General features: G+C 39.4%; 2 protein-coding genes across 5 annotated transcripts; one reads left to right on the forward strand and one right to left on the reverse strand.

The window, feature by feature from the left end:
- The first annotated feature begins 3,369 nt into the window (after positions 1-3,369).
- Positions 3,370-9,855, forward strand: LOC146991249 (glutaryl-CoA dehydrogenase, mitochondrial-like). 4 transcript variants are annotated; one of them, XM_085796725.1, is made up of 12 exons: positions 3,370-3,655; positions 4,141-4,259; positions 4,489-4,521; positions 4,682-4,822; positions 5,799-5,861; positions 6,010-6,180; positions 6,280-6,409; positions 6,672-6,888; positions 8,094-8,197; positions 8,368-8,493; positions 8,606-8,766; positions 9,120-9,855. In XM_085796725.1, the coding sequence occupies exons 2-12, from the start codon at positions 4,148-4,150 to the stop codon at positions 9,191-9,193; spliced, it is 1,332 nt and encodes a 443-aa protein (XP_085652851.1). In that variant the 5' UTR covers positions 3,370-3,655; positions 4,141-4,147; the 3' UTR covers positions 9,194-9,855. The 4 variants fall into 4 exon arrangements, with proteins under 4 accessions (XP_085652851.1, XP_085652879.1, XP_085652945.1 ...); XM_085796753.1 differs by having other exon boundaries at positions 3,629-3,733; positions 4,498-4,521; XM_085796819.1 differs by having other exon boundaries at positions 3,636-3,655; positions 4,498-4,521.
- Positions 9,773-11,076, reverse strand: syce2 (synaptonemal complex central element protein 2). The gene is made up of 4 exons (XM_085788790.1): positions 10,981-11,076; positions 10,626-10,705; positions 10,425-10,539; positions 9,773-10,273 (listed from the first exon to the last, which is right to left on the reverse strand). Exons 1-4 carry the CDS (start codon positions 11,074-11,076, stop codon positions 10,070-10,072), a joined length of 495 nt encoding a protein of 164 aa, XP_085644916.1. The 3' UTR covers positions 9,773-10,069.
- Positions 11,077-15,111: the final 4,035 nt, after the last annotated feature.

The raw sequence follows: 15,111 nt of genomic DNA on the forward strand, positions 1-15,111 counted from the left end.
TTTCAGATCATAAATTTCACAAGTGAGACAACAGAGGAGAAATGTCTGGTCTATTTTATGGTAACTCTATGATGTGACTCTATGATGATGCTAACAAATAATATAAGTTATATTACAAGTTATATTAATGATAAACTCTGTCAGACAAATACACTGGAATGTATTTTTTTCTAAAACTGATCTGGATGGAAGGTGAACTGTGGCAGCTAACTGCTCTGCCCAACCTTTGACCACAATGTCACGAGTAGAAGGTGTGCCGGTAAAGTGATGAATAATTTAACATCATGAAATATTATCAGCTTTCCAAAGAAAATCATGAGAACAACTTAGCCATCTAAAATAACAAGCAAACAAGCAAACCCATTTTTCTAGACATATCCCCTGACAAATTAACTGCACTGTCTATAATCAAAGCCCTTTGATCATCATTTTAGATGCTGTAAAGTGCTATATAAATAGACTTAATTTGATTTTCATCCTGAAAAAAATGCAAGAAATAGCTGCTGAGATATAAAAGACTGTTTCTGTTTCTTTCTTCTTCTTTTTTTCATTTAACCTTTGTTTACCCAGGCAAGCAATGTATTCTTATTTACAAGTGCAGCCTGAGCCAAATAACAAACAGTTAATACAAATACATTACAATGAAACAGTAAAAACAGTGAGACGTGACAAGTAGGGGAGAGTGGGGTAATGTGAGACACCGGGTAATGTGAGACACCCCCTGTATCTAGAAAACGGAACACATTTATGGTCATCTGACCATTATGTTTTCAAGCCCCTTCCATTTCCCCATGGTCATGAAGGAGAGGACCTCATGATGCTGTGGAAAGCATGTTTTTTCACAAAAATATAATTTTTGCATGTAAAAGTAAATTTTCTTGCTGTCAACTTAATCAACTCTTGTGCCAAAGCAAATTGATTCAGGTAGAAAAACTTATATGATACACGATGATGAACTACTAACACATCATACCATGTGAAGATGCTGGCTGAAAATTAGCCTGAATTTCTAAGAGAGGTCGTTTTTTCTAAAATGGGGGTGTTGGGGTAAAGTGAGACAAATGCTGCGGGGTAAAGTGAGACCATGGATGTATTATAATAAATCCATGAGTGAGACACTGTGAGCACCACACACAAAGATTTACACTAGAATCTCGTCCCCCAAACCAGAAATCTTGCGTGATCAAACATGATCTCTAGCCACACTACTTTGTTATGATGTGCTCTCAGTCAGCTCACTTATTTATTGGTTAATTAACTCAATTTTAGTCACATTCCACTTTGTTGGCTCCCCCCACAAACAAGAGGACTTTTGATCAAAATGGTCACGATTGTCAGGGCCTACAATCTAACCCCCAGACTATCTAACTGGTTCTATCTGTCATTTGAATGTTAATTAAAACATTTTGTGTTGTATTTGATTTTGGTTTTGAGTCACTTTGTGTTGAGAAAACAAAAGTGCTTAATTGACAAATCCCCATGATTCTGCTACTAGTCCGACATTAGTTCTGGGAAGTGTGGTTGTCAAGCTAGCTGTCAGGACTCTAACTGTTAGAACATGTGTTGTTATGGTAGTTTCAGAGTGGAAAAAGTAAGTGGATCAGTTTACCCCCTTGATTTTTCTAGTTTGTCTCAGTTTACCCCTGACCTGGGGTAAAGTGAGACACAAGACCACTTTTTTTAAAACAATCATATTTTCACTGTCCTTCGTCCTAAATACATTCTGATAATTTCCATTTCTAGGCAACATCCTGAATTCATGGGAAATGTTTAAATTTTACTGATAAATCATTTTAGCTCGCTTAGAGGGGAGCAAATGTAAAAAGTGTCTCACTTTACCCCACTCTCCCCTAGGCCTATTCAACAGGTGCAAGAGTCAACTGTAATTTGTTGCAGATTTTGTTTAAAGAGTGAGTGATGTGAGGACAGTGAGTTTGAGGGTGCTTTGTAAAGTGTTCCAGTCATTAGCTGCAGCAAACTGGTAAGCGCTGCGTCCAAAGATGGCGCAGGCTTTGGGGATGGAGAGTTTGATGAGTTTACTGGACCTAAATTGAGGGCAGAGTGGGAGAGGTGCAGAAGGGAAGAGAGGTAGAGATGTGTGATATAAGTATAACACCTCTCTAAGTATAGAGGTGTAATACAAACACCTCTGAAAAGGAAAAGGAAAAGGAAACAACTTGGTCTGATTCTCCTGCTCTTCCTTATGTAAGCCTAAAATTCACACACAGCCTATTAGTAGGGAGGTTAAGCGACTTTTGACTTCAAATCATGATGCAAAGGTCCCCTTTGGCATGGAAGTACCTTAGGGTCATACAAATAAATCTTAAGACACAAGTGAGATCACACTTTGTGTCCGAAATAAGTCATGTTTTTAAAAAAATGGTTGCCGACCATACTTGAGAGGCCAATATCTTTGCTTCTGTTGTAGCTATAATGACAATTTTGGTGTCAAACTGTATGCCTACATTTTCGGAGTCAAGGAATCCAATAAAATGGGTTCCAAGACTAAAAAAACAATGATGTTCTCCTTACCACGACAATTTGAGCTAAAATATGCCTTTATTTAGAGAACACCTGAACACATTCCATTTAGAATGTCCACTATAAACTATAATGCTTTCAGCTCCTGGGTGTTATCTACAGCTTATTTGTAACATGATTGCAATATTTCAGGATTGTTTCTCAGTTTGAATGATAAACAGGGATCTAATGTTTTTCAATCTGTAGGGTGGACTGACTTACTAAGCATAAAGTCCAGTCACAACATTCCATTATGGCTAATTTGAAATAAGAAATAAAGATACTGTAACATCATGAGATAGCCTAGATAAGATCAGCATTAACAAGCATTCACAAAAGTAAAAATCTACCAAAAATAATGAAGCTTACCAGTTTGTTTTAAGCATTAGGCCTACTCGAGGATCTTAGCCAGCTACTGATCTACATAAAGTGTGAGCTGTTAACCTAAACTTCCCTCCGTATAAAAAGCTGAACATTGCTTATTAAGGGCGCTCTACACTAACATTTGTTAGTTTACTTTAGGAGCACAATGAAAAATGTTTTCAGTAGCAGGTTATTAATATATTTTTTACAGTCTATGGGCTGTAGGTGTTGTTGTGTCAGCCTGTGGTCAGGTGGCTCCACCACCAGCTGCACTGTCACTTACACAAGTTGCATATAGGCGCTCAGACATTCAGTACATGACTCCTTATTTTACCAGCCAATGAGCTGAGAAGTGGTGGGCCGACACCCTCCACACAGCCCGACCATACGTCAGTCCTCAGGCGCCATCTTGGGTGAGGACATTTCTCCCAAATCCAACTTTACACACCCCAATTTAAACGACACAACTCCACACCAGACATAGAAACAAAGTCCTCACATCCACAACAGGCACGGGCTCGGTGTGTATCCAACACATTCATGATACCCCATTGGGAGTCACACTAAGGTTAGTTGTGTAACTTCAGTGTGTTGCATAAGTTCGAAGTGGAGAAGTGGCTCGTGCCTCACCTGTCATGGTGGAGCGGAGCGCCCATGTTGGCTGTTACGTATCTTGGTGACGTTTCACCGGGAGGAATATTACTTAAGCAACTTTTTGCAGGTCGGGGAAGTCACCGGATCATCAGATAAACTCACCGAGAGATTAAAAAAGGTACTGTGCGTTTAGGACGAGGCTTCCTAAAGAAAACTGAAAATAAGCCACTAACTGTAAACTTTGCTGCACGTGCAGGTTAAGCTGCTCTGACTCACAGGACAGATTGCCTGTTTGATTTGAAATGTGTACAAAACTGTTTTAGTTGTTGAGAAAATATTTAAAGGTAAAGATTTAAAATGTAAACATTAAAATTTCTAACCCATTGCCACAATAAAACCCAAACTCATACAGCTTGTCTTGCATTGAGTGTTTATAATGTAATAATAATAACAACAACTCTGGTCCAACACAAGTGTGTTTATTATCATACTGAAAACTACCATACTGATTCATTTTATTGTGCATATTTACTCTGTTTTCCCTTGTCTGCCTACTGAACCTGCTACAGTGTTGCACAATGTGCCATTGCCACCTGTAAACCGTGTCCACACACTGTTATGTTAAATACGACAACATGTCTTCTTCGTCTCCTCCATTTTCAGTAAACACATGGCTGTCAGAGGTGCTGTCACGCGTCTGCTCTCCAGCAGTCAGAAATGTGCTGCTGTCACACTGTCCAGAGCCCAGGGCACAGCTGCCACAGCTGCCTCAGCTCACAAAGGTAGGCTACATTAGACAATCCAGACTCATTCTGTAAATATACAGAGAGGGTGGTAGGTTTTATGGGTGCTGTTTGGAAAACACATTAGCTTCTTAATGTAGTAAACACATATTCCCACTAGCATGCACAACAGAAAACGAACACAAAGGATTATGATGTATAATTTGTTTAAATTGGTGTAAGAGGATGTGTAATTCACAGGACTTTTTCTTTACTTTTTCTCCATTAGATGTGGAAGAAGTCAAAAAACCTGCCAAGGCTGGTATGTGACATTTCAATGAGCTCAGTCTGGCCTGCTCAGTTTCTTTTCCACCTTCTGTTACAACATCTGACTGTGACATAACCACAGCATATGGATGTATGTGTGTGTGTGTGTGTGTGTGTGTGTGTGTGTGTGTGCGCGTTCATATTTTGACCCTCAGCCAAGGTGGCATTCAACTGGCGGGACGCCCTCAACCTGGAGGGTCAGCTGACAGAGGAGGAGATCATGATCCGAGACTCCTTCCGTGACTACTGCCAGGAAAAGCTCATGCCCCGCATCCTCATGGCTAACAGACATGAACGTGAGCTAAACACACATCCGTGATCAGAGCAGATGGGGTTTTTAGGCGTGGGATCGGAATGTACAGATTGTTTAAGGGGAGACACTACAGATGAATAGGGAAAACATTTTAAATAACAGATATCACCATGAAACTTCCCAAGTTTATCACATTACGTATTACAAGTTTTGTCAAATTTTATGTTTATGAGGCAATATCTGATGAAATATGCACTAATTTTATATTGTAGACATATTAGAGTGAGAAGTTTTTACAGAGGGTATTTTGGATACAGTATCTCTTTTTATCAATTTCGCCATATTTTTAGGAATAAAATGTTGTATAAATCAGGCTGTGAATGATATATCAACAATCCCCTCTGTAAAAACCTTCAGAATATAGACAGCAATAAAACTGGAAGGTTTGGTGTCTGTAAGTGCTGCTGACGTGGAGATTACTAACTCAGTCTGAGGAAAAACTCATTTTGAGAAAACGGCCTTTAAAGACTTGTACTGTAAAATTCCATATGTGTTAATGTAAATTGTACTTTTACGATTGGTTGCGGATATGGAGTAGATGACAATTTTTGGAGCCTACATCATTGTTCGGGAGAGAGAGAGCTTTACAATGATACCTGACATGACATGGGTCAGACAACAGGCACAGCTCAGTCTGTCACAGCAGCTGTTAACTTTTGGTGAATTTAGGAGAAATCTACCGACGAAAGAGACACAATGAAGTAAAATAACCACCTTAATGTGGATGTTCTACCATTTCTTTTGACTTTTCTGAAAGAAGACATGTTCAGGAAGAAAAATAGCCCAAAATCAGTGTTTTTGCCTGTAGTTTCTCGCCAGTGGTTTTGTTTATGAAATCTCATAGAATCTAGATTACAAAGAATAACTTCATTTCTGCTGACCCTACCCGTCAAATGTGTAAACTGTTGAGTCTCTGCTCAATCTTTGACTATTGGTGTCTGTTACCCAACATGTTACAGATTTCCACCGTGAGATTGTTTCAGAGATGGGAGAGATGGGCGTCCTAGGCCCAACTATTAAAGGTAAACAAAAAACACTCCTCATTTTTATTTTCTATAGGTTTATTTCTCTCTGCTTTGTCAATACACCACATGATATTTTTGTCATATTACGTATGTACTCACTGCGCAGGATTATTTGGAATTAGATTCCCTTCTGTTTACCCTGCAGGATACGGCTGTGCTGGCACTAGTTATGTGGCATATGGTCTCATCGCCAGAGAAGTGGAGAGAGTTGACAGTGGGTATCGGTCAGTCATGAGTGTCCAGTCTTCACTGGTCATGCACCCAATTAATGCCTATGGCACAGAGGCCCAAAAGGAGAAGTACTTACCAAGGCTTGGTAAGAAACACCTCTTGATCGTGACATTTTAAACAGCAAAGTTCAAAGCACAAGGTTTTTTTTTTTTTATTGTAAGCTCGCTGTCGATTTTTCCTGCAGCTCGTGGAGAAATCCTGGGCTGCTTTGGCCTGACGGAGCCCAACCACGGCAGTGATCCCAGCGGTATGGAGACCAAGGCCAAGTACAACCCGTCCAGCGGCACCTTCATCTTAAATGGATCAAAGACTTGGTATGTGGACATATATATACTTCCACTTTTGCTTTAGATTATAGAGTAGTTTATGAAATATAATGTTGATCTGGTATTTGGAGACAGAGCCCACCCCTCTGCATTTTTATCTGATCAAGAAAAACTAAAACCTTAAAGCTTTTTATGAGTCTTTGCCAATTGTCTTTTTTTTTGTTTATATACTATTAATCTCCTGCTATTACAAGCTATCATACTATTATTATCTGACTTTTATCTTTGATTCTCACTCTCCTTCTGGTAGGATCACAAATTCCCCAGTGGCAGACATTGCAGTGGTCTGGGCAAAGTGTGAGGATGGCAGGGTGAGGGGTTTCATCCTGGAGCGTGGAATGAAGGGGTTTTCCACCCCCAAGATTGAGGGCAAGTTCTCACTGAGGGCGTCCGCCACTGGCATGATCCTGATGGACGACGTAGAGGTTCCCCAGGAGAACCTCCTGCCCAATGTCTCTGGCCTGGCTGTGAGTGTTGGCTCTCTCATGTCATTTTCAACTCCAGCAAAACCAAATTAAAGGGCATTTTCAGTTGTAATCAATGTTTACCTCAGATATCAGGTCGCCTATGATCAGTTCATTTCATACCATCCATACTCCCAACTGCAGTGTGTCGACGTTTATATATATATTATTATATATTATATATAATTCGCTTTACAATTAAACTAAAGCCCCAGTATGTAACTTATTTGGCTTTTTATTAGCAAAAATAAAATATGTCTTTCATAAATACGTATTTCACTGAAGTGGAATCACACCCGCATACAAATGAAAGCTTTCTCGGACCTTAGAATGAGTTGTTACAAGTCGTTACAAATACATAAGTGGGCGACGCACCGAACCGAGGCGGCCATGTTGCATCGTCATTTTTTACGTTGAGTGGCAGCGTGACCGTAGGTAACCATGGAAACTCAGCGGAGCTGTCGGCTCGGGGAGAAAGTTTTCCAGGTAGCGCCTGTTAAAACTGTCACCACTGTGTAGTGTGAGGAGGACGGAGGCACTGATGTTGCATTCAGGTGCAGTCAGGCAGACGGCCGTCGGCAAACCAACCGGATGTCATTTCACTCCACGAGAGAAAGACGGTAAAACGTGGGTCAGGTAAACAATACGACATCACCATGACAACATATTGTCACGCCTGTATTGTTTTGCCTCGTGCTGGCGGACCACTTGTTTACATAGACGCTTGTTTATCCTGTTACATGCAGCGTCTGTTGTCTGTCTGATGTCTGCCCGATTTCACCTGAATGCAACATCAAGAATACGTTCCGATATGCAACTGCACCACTAGATGGGGGGGAATTCCTACACATTATACCTTTAAATCAAAATTCTGAATTACCACGGCTTCCACATTGTTCCTTTCCGTGTCAGAGAACAAACGCCTCAGAGTCCCTCTACTGTTGTGTTCTCTGACCCGGAAAAGAACAATGTGGAAGCCGTGGTAATTCCGAGTAATTAAAAAATGTAAATGATGGCCAAAAATACGTTACTTGTTGTGACCACAGAAATTTTAAAACTACGGATTGTATGAAATGAACTGATCATACTGTAGGTGATCTGATATCTGAGGTAAACATTGATTATGACTGGAAATGCCCTTTAATTTTACTCTTATTTGACAGCATAAATGTGACTTGTGTTTTTCGTCTGTGGCCTTTGTAACCAAGGGTCCCTTCGGCTGTCTCAACAACGCCCGGTATGGCATTGCCTGGGGAGCTCTGGGAGCGGCTGAATTCTGCTTCCACGCTGCCCGACAGTACACTCTGGACAGGTAAATGACAGTCTGTCTGTTGTAGTGTGCATGAAGGTCAAGTTTATAGGACCTGTCTGATGTGAGAGAAAATGTGCAAACGTTAGCATTATCATTCTGCATACTCAGATTGTCTCCCTCAGCATCTATTTAGAGGTGTTAGTTTACATGTCTTTATATCCGCCCATCAGAATCCAGTTTGGGGTGCCACTGGCCAGGAACCAGCTGATGCAGAAGAAGATGGCTGACATGCTGACAGAGATCACTATTGGTCTGCAGTCGTGTCTGGCCCTGGGAAGACTTATTGATGAGAAGAAGTGAGTTTCTGTCCTTTAGTTTCTTTCATGTTTTGGACTTGGTTTGTGACTGGTCCTCTCCTTTCCTTAAAAAAAACATTTTCCCCTGATGTGATTGCTCTCATCCTATTAGAGCGGCACCAGATATGATTTCCATGCTGAAGAGGAATAGCTGTGGCAAAGCTTTGGATATTGCCAGACAAGCCAGAGACATGTTGGGAGGAAACGGCATTGCAGATGAGTACCACATCATCCGTCACGTCATGAACCTGGAGGCTGTCAACACATACGAAGGTAGGCGCACACAAATGGCCACATACACACTTAAATGTAAAATGAAAATATTTTCAAAAGCACCAGCAGCTGACAGTGATATAGTTTTGAGATTTAATTGCAGTTATGTTTGTCCACCACCAGAGGTCGGCAATGCAGAGATTATTAAAGGTTGACCTGTTGAGTGGAGGAGCCCTTTTTTTCATACAACAGATTGTTGAAGTATAAAAAAAAGGGTTAACAACTATTGTCTGTGATTCTACAGACTTAAGAATTTTATTCTTGATACGAAGAATGTGATTTTTAATGATAAATTAAATATCTCTAGCGGTAAATATAACTTGTTCATTATATTGTATGATTTTTTTCTATAGGAACTCATGACATTCATGCCTTGATCCTGGGCAGAGCCATCACTGGACTGCAGTCTTTCACTGTTGGAAACTAACGCCTTTCAACTGTTTTCCATGAAATGGACTTGATGTAGAATAACAGTTTGTGTAACTTCTGAGAAACTCAAACCAACTGGGAATTCATTTCTAACTTGAGGTGTCATTAATCTTCCTCACGCTTTGCCTGGTGGGATACCACAGTCACACAAATACCTCATTACATACATGTTTTCACTCAATATACGTGTAAAGGCAACTGAGTAAAGCTTTGGGTCCAACTGAGTTATAAGACATTTGTACAGTTTAAATGTCTGAATTATACTGCAGACTTTTGTAAGGGTTATTGCATGTTACGTTGTGTTTATTCTGTGTAATTGGATAGCATGTAAATGAATGGTTCTGAATGAGTGGGAGGATGTACTGTAGCTGTGTAGATGAGATACTGTGCAAACTCCTGAATACCTGTAATCAAATTGTCATATGTTAAAAATGATATTATGTTATGTTTGTCACTTAGGAGTGGCTTATCAGTGCTAACACATCTCTAGTATGGTGGGATGAAGAGAACTATATAAACAATGGGGCATGTTAATGCATAAGAAATGTAAAATGATAACATCAGAGTCAAATCATTTGATTCATTTTCTTCTTTTTCTTTGCAGCGTATTTATTGAATCAACGAATACTGAAACTGAACATGAATAAAATATGAATTCAGCATTTGTCTTTGTATTCTTGGGCCGCAATTGTGAGCTGTAACCTGAACTACAGAGACACAGACAACGGTGTATTCCTGGAATAAGAGAAAGAGGATACCAAAAGAGTAATCTTATCCTCTCGTTTGGGGCAGACAAAGTGAACTATTCTGAACAGTCAATACAATATTAAACAGAAGAACATATTAACTTATTCAGGACGATAACTACCGTACTTTATGGGGATTGCGATGCCTTGCTAATGCTCAGACCCCCTCGTAGACTTGTCAGGGCCTGGCTGGCCTCCAGAAGCTCACCGTTGAGCTTGGTGCAGCTCTCCAGCACCTCGGTCAACTCCTGCAGCTTCACTTGCATGTCATTACTGTTCCTCTCGTAGACTGTGTACATGTGCTCCTTCATCAGCTGGCATGTCTGTGACACCTGCGGTAAGAGGTTGGAGGATGAGATCATTCAGGATATGTAGGTACCCACCCAGCACATTCAGTATCAGTACATTCAGGACCATCATAAAATGAGAATTTGGTAGCTGTGTAAATACAGAGCAGTGGACCAAAACATTCAAGTTTTGTACCTTCTCTGTTAACCTCTCCTGAAAGCTGTCCATCACTTTCTGGTCATTGGTGCGGCTGCTGTTAATCTTTCCTACCAGTTCCTCTACTCTTCTGCTGATGTAATCTATGTTTGCGCTAGAACAGGATATTAGCATACAAAAGTTGGTAATGCAACATAATTTTAGTCTGAGTTAGTCTGTAGCTGTAGGTGTACTGGGCACCTGGTATCATCCCCTTGGATCTCAGGCACGTTCACCCCTGAAGACTTCCCTTGTGCCGAGTCATGGTCTTCGTCCTCGGCCTGTATTGTAAGGACAAAGAAAAAACAGCTATAAACATTTCTGTCACCAGGTATAAAATGTCATAGTATTTCAAAACAAACAAAAAAACCAAAACAACTATACTAAGCTGAACTGTGTAAAAACAATGTGTTAGCTTGGTGAAACAGTGTCATCTCACACACCATGGGATCACGGCAGTTTGTTGTTGAAGTACCAAAGCTCATATGTTGCTTTTAAAGTTTTGAAAAGTATTATTTTGAAATTTCTGGGTCTTTTTCATCAGACAAAGTGTTACCATGTGTGAATCTCCATGAGCGCCTCTGGGGATGGACTTGGAGGTGGACTGTACCGTTGCTGGTGGGTCCTCAAAGTAGAAATCAATATCATCCATCCCAATCAAGTAGATCTGAATTTAATGTAAATTAATGAATGAAAAGAAAGAAAGAAAAATCCCACAGCTGTTTTATACATACAGAAATACATGAACAACGTTGCAAGAGGAATTACGCTGATATGATTCACAGTTTGACCACCCTGTTAACTTAGTTACCCATATTTCGTTTCTAACAGTTAACTAGCAACAACACTGTTAGCTCATGTTAACCTGCTAAACTATCATTTATTTAAACTTAACACTTGAAAATATATTTGCAGAACAAAGTAAGCTATATAAAACGCACACAGTTGAAAACGAATAACTTATTGAGTTACCTACAGAGATAAAGCCGATAATACGACAGTGCTGCTGGTTTAGTGCAGCTGGATGTGGTCAAGCTAACTTGTTAGCTAGCTCAGTGCTAACTGTCCTGTTAGCTTAGCCTCTGATTTCCAACCTCCCATCAACATTAGCGATAATAACAACAACACAAAATTATACATTTTATTTGTAAGCACTTATACAAATGCTCAAGACACTTAACACAGTTACTAGAAATTATATAAAATAAGTCATTTAAATAGTAGCCATAAACACACAAATATTAACCCTCTATTGCATGAAATATTACGGCATGGTAAAAAATGTTTTGCATGTTTTTATTACTTAAAATTATAACAGAAATATTTTTTAAAAATCTTAATTTTTTTTAAAGGGGGGGTCGTTGGTAAATTGTTGGCAACAATATGCAATGGTGGAAAGGCCCATAAAATCAACATTTTTGACCAAAAACTAATTTTATTTAAAGCAACACTCAACAAATCCATCTCATACTCAACCAAAACTAACAAACAAACATTTATACAATAAAAACATTGTATAATTTCAACAGTTAGCCTATCTAAAATGTCTGAGAACCTGGAACCCGTCTCAATGAAGTACACTGAATCACTCATTTTATTTCATTTCATTCAGTTATCTAGAAGATATAAGTGCAAGTCTATTTAGATAATATGTTACAAAATACCTTTCATCACAAAATATATATATATATATAAAAAATGTTTTTACCTTTAAAATATAAGAAAAGGTTATAAACATAGTCTCAGGGTAGAGAAGAGATTGCCCCTGCACAACTCAGATAAAACTCCACAATGGTGCAGGTGGTGTCAGGAACAAAAACCATGAAAAAAGAAAAGAAGGTTCCACCGCACTCAATGGGGTACATTCAATAAATTTATTTGTTAAAACCGCAGCAACGCGTTTCGCCCCGTGGGCTTCATCAGGCTTGTGGGTCAGGCACTGACACTGCTCCTTTGTAGGCTCCCCCGGCAATCAGTGGGATCAGCCACAGCTTGCCATGGGCTGGCCTGCCTTCAACTCGTTACATCTCAACTCCTGACAAATAAGAACAAATGCTGCTACAAATGCCAATATACAATACACACATGTCTAAATTATACAAAATAAATCTGAGGAAAGACATACTTCCTAAGAAAACCCCTGTGAGGGAAGGGGAAATGCTGCTCTTACTCCTCACTTGGTGGCTCATCTGAAAGCATAACAAACAAATCATGAGCTACCGACACAAATGCACCACATGCAGTAGCATACAAAAAACATACAAGAAACAACAAATATAAGGACCTATACAAGTCAATAAACAAGTCAATAAACAACTGCATGAATATAATTCCCATCTCAAGACATCACAATGATATTAAATATACATAATAATGACATTCAATATACATATGAACTGAAATACTCAACTATTTCCAATGAAGGAAAAAAGGGGGGAGAAGCGGTCTCTTGAATATACTACCTGTGTGAAAAGAAGGTAGGCAAAGATTCTAGAGTAAGGGACAACATCAAAAATTCATCAAGAGACATAAAACAAACTACATTAGTAATTATAGATAGGAGCTTAGTCCTGAAGATTCATTTAAACCATGGGGTTCTAGCGAGTTGAGAGTATGAATCCAGTATGCTTCCCTCTGGAGAAGCTTTCTGACTGGATTACCTCCCCTTGGATTGGGCAACACCCTTTCTATCCCAACAAATCTAAGAGAAGCAGCGGACCCATGATTTCTGTCTCTATAGTGCCTCGCGATAGCATAATCCATATTCCCGTTTCTAATGGCAGCTTTGTGCTCTGCTATCCTCAGTTTGAGGTTGCGCTTAGTTTGTCCTACATAAATCATACCACATGGACATTTTAACATATATACTACATGTGTTGACATACAATTTATGAATTCTCTAATTTTGTACTTTTCACCCGTCTGCGGGTGACTGAATACTTTGGTGTCATGCGTATGGGCACAATGTATACATCTTCCACATCTATAATTACCATAAATCTCTTGGGCTAACCAATTGCCAGCAGGCTTAGGTTCCCTATAAAAGGAGGAAACAACAGTGTCCCCGACATTTCTTCCTCTTCTGAAATAAAATTTGGGGTTACATTTAGCAAGAGCCCCAAGGCTAGGGTCACTACTTAGCATGCTCCAGTGTTTTTGAATAATGTTTTTTACTGCATGAGAAGCATGGCTATATTCGGATACAAATGTGACAGAGTTTTCTTTTAATTCATGTGGCCTAGGTGTTAACAAACTCTCTCTGTTCTTATCTTTAGCCCTGTTAAGTGCTTTCTCGACAGTTTCTCTTCTGTAGCCCCTCTGAATGAACCTGTCGGTCATCAGTTGGGCTTCAGAGTCAAAAACTGTTTCTTTGTTGCATATCCTCCTCAACCTAAGGAACTGCCCATAAGGAATATTATCTTTAAGTGATTTAGGATGATGGCTTTGGGCATGTAAAACAGTGTTCCTATCGGTTTCCTTACGGAATATAGTAGTATCCAGTGTTCTTTCTTCATTCACAGAGATCAGCAAATCTAAAAAGTGTATCTGGTCTGTGTGGTACTCCATAGTAAACTTCAGGGAAGAGTACGTGTTATTAAGATAGTCCCTGAATTGGATTAATAATTCCTCTGGACCTGTGAATACACACAAAATATCATCAATGTATCTCTTAAAAAATATGACATGATCTTTAAATGGATTATTTAGGTTAAAAATATATTTTTCTTCCCATAGGCCCATGTAGAGGTTTGCATAATTGGGCGCAAAAGGAGAGCCCATGGAAGTGCCATGGGTCTGTAAATAAAATGTATTGTCGAACATGAAATAATTCGATTCCAATATAAATTTGGTAAGTTTCATAAGCAAATCTACAGGAGCATGTTCGACATCTCTAAGATAATGATGCACAGCTTCTACCCCGCCCTCGTGGGGGATGTTAGTGTATAAACTTTCAACATCAAAGCTGACAAGAAAAGCATTTTTGGGTAAAATAATGTTCTTCAGGTGTCTCAGGACGTCACCGGTGTCTGCAACATAAGAGGGAAGTGTTTTTACAATGTCTCTTATATAAAAATCGACAAACTGGCTTAGAGGTTCTAAAAGAGACTCATTGCTGGAGACAATAGGTCTACCCGGTGGGTCGGTTAAAGACTTGTGAATCTTAGGAAGAAGATACAATACTGGAATAGTGGGGAAATCATTTTTCAAAAAATCAAACTGTTTCTCAGTAATCCATTTGTTGGCAAGAGCATGATCTAAAATGACATTTCTTTCATTTGCAATTCTTTCAGTGGGATTGCTGGACAACATCTGATAAAAGGTGGTGTTACTCAATTGCCTCATAGCTTCTTTAACATAATCAGTAGTGTTCATTACAACTATGGAACCCCCCTTATCAGCTTGCTTAATAATAATTTTAGGATTAGACTGCAGTTCTTGTAAGGCTTTCCTTTCAAGTATACTGACATTGTATTTCTTTGGACTCTGCTGGGATTTAACCAGTGCTTCTATATCTTTTTCAACAACTCTGCTAAAAGTAGCTAATGTGGGGTTAGGTGCCTCAGTGGGAACAAATTTGGATTTCTTTTTAAATTTATCAATAGCTCCCCCCAAAGCTGTCTGAGCAGAGTTGCGAAAGAAATGTTTCAAGTGTAACTGTCTGAAGAATTTATAACAGTCCACCTTT

This window comes from Trachurus japonicus, chromosome 1, assembly GCF_045865225.1.
Source record: "Trachurus japonicus isolate A0001 chromosome 1, Traja_1.0".
Taxonomy (NCBI): Eukaryota; Metazoa; Chordata; class Actinopteri; order Carangiformes; family Carangidae; genus Trachurus; species Trachurus japonicus.